General features: G+C 40.5%; 1 protein-coding gene across 1 annotated transcript; it reads left to right on the forward strand.

The window, feature by feature from the left end:
- Positions 1 to 1,138: 1,138 nt before the first annotated feature.
- LOC306771820 (stonustoxin subunit alpha-like) lies at positions 1,139 to 4,155 on the forward strand (the record flags this gene model as incomplete). Its single annotated transcript, XM_079261139.1, is given in 4 exon segments — positions 1,139 to 1,164; positions 1,166 to 1,233; positions 2,509 to 3,911; positions 4,051 to 4,155. Coding segments are annotated over 4 exon segments (1,596 nt in total). The 5' UTR covers positions 1,139 to 1,144.
- Between the last annotated feature and the right edge of the window lie 1,668 nt (positions 4,156 to 5,823).

Below are 5,823 nucleotides of genomic sequence, written 5' to 3' on the forward strand. Positions count from 1 at the left end.
ACGGTATTCACTAGACTTTATATTTTCAATAATAATATTTCAAATGTGAAAAATATTACCATGTAGAAGACAACCATTGTTAAGTTTTATCTTTCGTAGCAAGAGTGCCACTATCTTGTAGTACTGTAAACGGTGACGTCTCGGGGTTGGTTGGCTTTGCGCTTCTGATAAGAGTCCCATGTCGAATCACATTAAGAGAGGCAACATCGCGAACAATGGAGACCTGTGAACAAAAAGAGAGGAGGAGACAACTTCGTTGCCCCGGGTGTACAAATGAGAACAATTCATTTCCACCAACCTCCGCAGAAACAAAGAACTGTGCTTCTGCGCTGGTTGGCTTCAGATCTTCAGAGTTATCTGAAGAAGGACAAACTGAAGAAATAAAGATTAAATCATTCACAACACTTCTACAAGCCTTCTGTGGAAACACTAAAATGTAATCAGAAACAGTGTTGAGTAGAAAAGTTCTAATCCATCATTAGAAAAAGGTAAATAAAAGAGGGTCATTTCTGGCTCGGTCAGAAAAGCAGGAAGGGAGTTTAAACCTGAATTAACCATGAAGTCTGAATATTCAGGACACTCAGACATCTGGAGCTTCCAGTCAGCAATAATTAGGAATTAATTGCTCTTCTGATCAGATCTGATGGACATTTATTCGCTTCTTGCCACTTCACAAACTTACAACTATGAGTTAGGATGTAAATGTACTGATCACTGGACCTTCTCTTCTGGAAGATTCTGCAACGTTTCTGCAAACTGGACCTGATTTTCTGTGAAGCGTCACATGTTACTGCACCTTTCATCTATTCAAGTTAAAAACAAAGGAGGAAAGAAATAAGGGCAACACCCAGCAAAGTTGGGAAACAGCGAACTGTGTTTGTCAGGGTTTGATGGGAGGAGTTGTCAGTAAGCAGCGTATAAGACTCTGAGCAGCCGATGGATAGACGGACGGACGGCTGCAGCTGGAAGTTAACAAGACTCAAACATCTCAAGTTGAAGTTCATCAAATTCACTGGGTGAGGACATTTTACTACATTCTGTGTCAAACTGCAGCTGCGGTTCTGAACATCAATCTGAACATTTAAATGTTTAAATGTTTAATTCAAGTGATCATAAAGTTCATGTGAACCAGCAGGTTGGAGAAATGGCTTCGGAAGAGATGACAAGCTGGTCTGGGTCGACCGTTCACCCTGGGGATGCTCTACGATGCTCGTAAAGATCAGCTGATTCCAGGTGAGTCGACGTAACTCCGTTCTACACTGTTAAAACGCTGGAATATCACACCGTGTGTTATTTTAGATTCCTCCCTTTTTCACACCGACATGATTACGCAGACATGTTTCATGTAAAAAACCATGAAAACTGTAAAAACTTACCATCTTCTTAAAAGATGTCATTTTTATTTCAGATAAATACATAATTATTCTTCCACCAACTGTTGGTGCCACTTCAGCCATTCAGATACAAACATTGCAGTTCCTTCAGGTACAAAGTCTTCGTGTACTTTGTGAATTGTTTTGCCTAATGCACAGGTTTAAATTCACTCATTTGATTGGATAAACCTCTTTGCATCTCAGATGATGCAGAAATTCATCTCAGTCGGTGGTAATTGAATGAATGATGAGCCTACAGGGTCATTATGGTATGTTTAATGATCCACGTGCTGCAAAAGAATAAATGTAAAAAAAAAAAAAAAAAAGCAGAAAATAAATTTATGAATGAATTGAAAGATAATATTACTAAGTGTTATGGACCAGGCCTAATGCTGTAATAAACATATTTCACAGAGGAAAAGTGTAATAGTACTACAATAATACTAATAGTAATACTACACTGTTAAATTAGTCTGGTAAGAAGCTAAATAAGTCTAAATGTAGAACTTTTTATGTTTTTAACCCTTTCATGCATAGTGGACCTGTAGTGGGAAACTATTTACAAGCTTTTTTTCTTACATATTCATGAATGAGGAGGGTATTTTTGTAAATAAACCACTTCAGTGATTTGTCTTTTTTTTTTTTTTTTTTTACAAAAATGTGAAAAATGTTGCATTGTTTTATAATTAATTCATGCATGAAAGGGTTGAAGATCTTTAAGTTTCTGTATTTACTTTTCACTGTTATTTTTAATGTCCAGCAATGAGGCTTGAAGTTCAAAAAAGTGTCTCCATGGTACTTTGAATTTGGCAAACGTGGATTTGATTTAGAACTTGGTGTTTTTTTGTCATTTCTGTGCTATAAAACTATTAATCTACAGATCTATTTATAGATCTACATAGAAGTATCAGCCATGTTTTTGTCCCATATTTGCAGACAAACTGACAGAAAGTCCTTGAGGAAGTACCACCACTTCTGTTCCACTTAAAGCTCTGGTCATACAGGCATATTGAACTCACCAAGACTTGACAGTTTTTTTAATTTAACATCTGAAAAATAACTTCACATCATCATAAATGTATAAATGTAGCATAAATGTAGCTGCTTCTCAACGGAAATGTTCTGGTTTCTGCAGGTCCTTCATTCTGGGATCATCAAACTATACAAGACAATACGGTTAAAACCTCTGACCACAGCAGCGCTTTTCAGATTTCTACCTCTGATTCCACTGAATCCAAATCTTCCCTGCTGGATGTTGAAGCTTCTCTGAAAGCCAGTTTCCTAGGTGGACTGGTGGAGGTTGATGGATCTGCACACTATCTCAATGATCAGAAGAAGTTTGTCAACCAGAGCAGAGTCACATTTCAGTATAAAGCCATCACCAACTTCAAACAGCTGATGATGCCAAACCTTAAAACCAAGGAAAAAGATCCGATTTGTGCCATAGAGAAGAGCGCTGCAACACATGTAGTCAGTGCTATCCTTTATGGAGCAAATGCTTTCTTTGTGTTTGACAGTGAGAAGGTAGATGCCAGCAGTGTTCAGGACATCCAAGGCCAGATGCAAGCAGTGATAAAGAAGATCCCTGCATTCGATGTGGAGGGAAAAGTTGACATCAAACTTACTGATGAGGAAAAAGGGCTGACTGAGAAATTCTGTCAATTTCACGGAGATTTCATTCTTGAAAGCAACCCTTCAACATTTGTAGATGCAGTGAAGGCCTATGTGGAACTGCCGAAGCTACTGGGAGAAGACGGAGAAAACACCGTCCCAGTGAGGGTCTGGCTGCAGCCGCTGAAGAATCTGTACCCTGGAACTCCTGAGCTGGTGAGTCAGATCAGTCCTGGACTGGTGTGGAAAATCCAAGAAGCTCTGGACGACCTCGGACAGATGGAAACCAGATGCAACGACTCTCTGTTTGAGGTGGTGGAGTCTTTTCCTCAGCTTCAAAAAGTGCTGAAAAGTTTCCAAAGCCTCAGCAGTCTTTACAGATCTAAACTCCAACAGGCCATGAAAGAGAAACTTCCCTTCATCCGTGAAGGTAAATTGGAAGAGAGCTCCCTGAATCAGCTGTTTGACGACAGAAACGAGTCGCCATTCAGTCATGACAAGATGAACAAGTGGCTGGTCTGTATGGAGAGACAAATCAATGTCATCAGATCATGTGTAGAAATAATGAAGGGAATAAAGATCGTCAAGAATCAGTCAGAGTTAGACAGAGAAGTTCTGGATCCAGGTGTTGAAGAGAGTTACTGCTTTGTCTTCACCTCTTTGGAGAGTGATGACCCGTACGTCAAAGAGATGGAAGCCTTCCTGGAATCATTTAAACGAGAAGAAACCAGTGAAGAGCCCTGGTTCTACTCAAATGAAGTTCTAGACAACATGAGAAAAAAAGCCAGAGCTGTAGCAAAATGGGCCACAGAATTCAACGATCCAAAGAAATACCGCTACCTTGTGGCTGCCATTGCAAATGAGAAGTACCCTGGAGCAACAATCTACGCCTACAGTGACGGCAAACTGAAAACAGAAGACTATCCGGTAGGATAAGGAAAGTCTTTGGAGAACATCAGAGGCCTCGTCTGGTAAAAGTTCTTCATGTTTCACTCTGCAGTTCACAGAAATCTATTTACTGTCTAAATGGTTCTCAACAGATGTTTTGTTCTGATTTTATCACCAGATGGCCATCGTGTTCCTGGTCTGCAGGGACTCTGTCCTTCTACGAGGTCCTCGGTGGCACACCAACCTATACACTTACCGTACCCAGTTTACTGGCCCAGTTTAGACAGTTTTCACAGATTAGCATGATGATAATGATGTTTTCCTACACCCACTATGTTAGGATTTATTCGAGACATTATTGTCATGGTGTGAAGATGTTGGACCCACATGCACGGTCAAGCAATCTGGAGAATGTGGAAATAGTTTATTTGGTGAACTGAGGGGATGGTTCCGGAAAGACCCGAAGGCGGGGTTTTCTGCAAAGATAGATGTATGAGTAATGGAAATGATGGAATAATTCTCAGGGAAGTGAAGGTGTCCTACTTGTTTCGGAGTTGCCGTGAATTCGGGTGGTGTCAGGAGGTCCGAGAGGATGGATGTTGGCAGTGGGTGCCAGTGAGGGTCCTTTTGGTGGAGGGTGGATAGGCAGCGACAAGCTGATTGGATCCGGAGGATAGCCAGTGGAGAGAATGCCAGGTTATTGGTAGGGAGTGTTTGCTGGAGATGATTGGCTGCTGGGAGGGAAATCACAGGTAGCTCAGGAGAGTCCACAGGACGGGAGTGTCTCTGGGGAAAAAACAAGAATTTGTAAAGTTTCTCAAAGGTTAGAGGATACAGGAACTCGCTGGAGGGCTTAGGTTTTACCACAGAGGCTCAACGCTCAAGCGACAAAGGACTGGCAATCAGCTGCAGATATAGTGCTGGTAGATGATCTCTAATTCTCCACAGGTGTGCTGGTCTGCTCACCTGTGGTGAAAACACCCTCCAGAAAATGGTTCCTCTGGCTCCCTCTGGTGGAACCCACACCCCCTGACAATTACAGGATGTTTGTCTCTGACATAACCTGACAAACATGTCATTTACTACATAATTAAACTATAAATGCACATTTATTTTCTTGGTTCCTTTACGCTTTAATCAGCAGCTCGATGTCCCAGTGAGTTTTATTTTCCAGCCAGATCTAGGTAACATAGATATGCAAACCTAGTTTCTATGTCAGACAAATTCACATCTCATTATAATTATTTCTTCTTATATAGAACCTGCTTTAGAAAATGGTGGATAATCAGAGCTCTGCAGACACACAAGATATTTACTGAAGTGTTGATTTTTAGTCATTTTTTTCCAAATACTTTTTATTTTCTCATTTTAAAATTATTGGGGTGAGAGGTTTTCTGACATTTAGAATGAATATGTTGTGTTTTACTTTGTATTTCTCTTTTATCATGTTCAAAATCACATTCAAGTCTTTAAGAAATATTAAAAAGGGGGAAAAGGTTCAATGTTTTCTTTCTGATTTATTTACTGTTTGTGTTAGTTGTCAAAACCACCAAAAGATCTCTCCCTGATCAAATGAGGAACAAGTGTCCTTTGTACGATGTCATTTGTGCCTACGCCTGGATTCTGGACCTCGGTCATGCAGGGCTCCAAATGCTAAAACCTGAACTTTAAAATGAATTCTGTGTGTAACAGGTGAGCTCTGTGACAATTACTCAAACGTTTGAAGCATTTATGACGTTTAATCATTTATTTACACCAAGCAACAACCTGGCCCACCGGACACAGAGCCCAGGCAGCCAAAGCAGAGAACGCTGACATTACCCAAGCCCAGAGCAGTGGAAGGAGGTTTAAAGTGAAGTCAAAACTGCAGTTCCCCCTTCATCCATTAGGGGCTCCACAACAGAGCAAATCCCCATAGATTCCTATGTTAAAAAAAAAACACCAATTCTTT

Source organism: Telmatherina bonti (genome assembly GCF_933228915.1).
Source record: "Telmatherina bonti genome assembly, chromosome: 21".
Classification (NCBI taxonomy): domain Eukaryota; kingdom Metazoa; phylum Chordata; class Actinopteri; order Atheriniformes; family Telmatherinidae; genus Telmatherina; species Telmatherina bonti.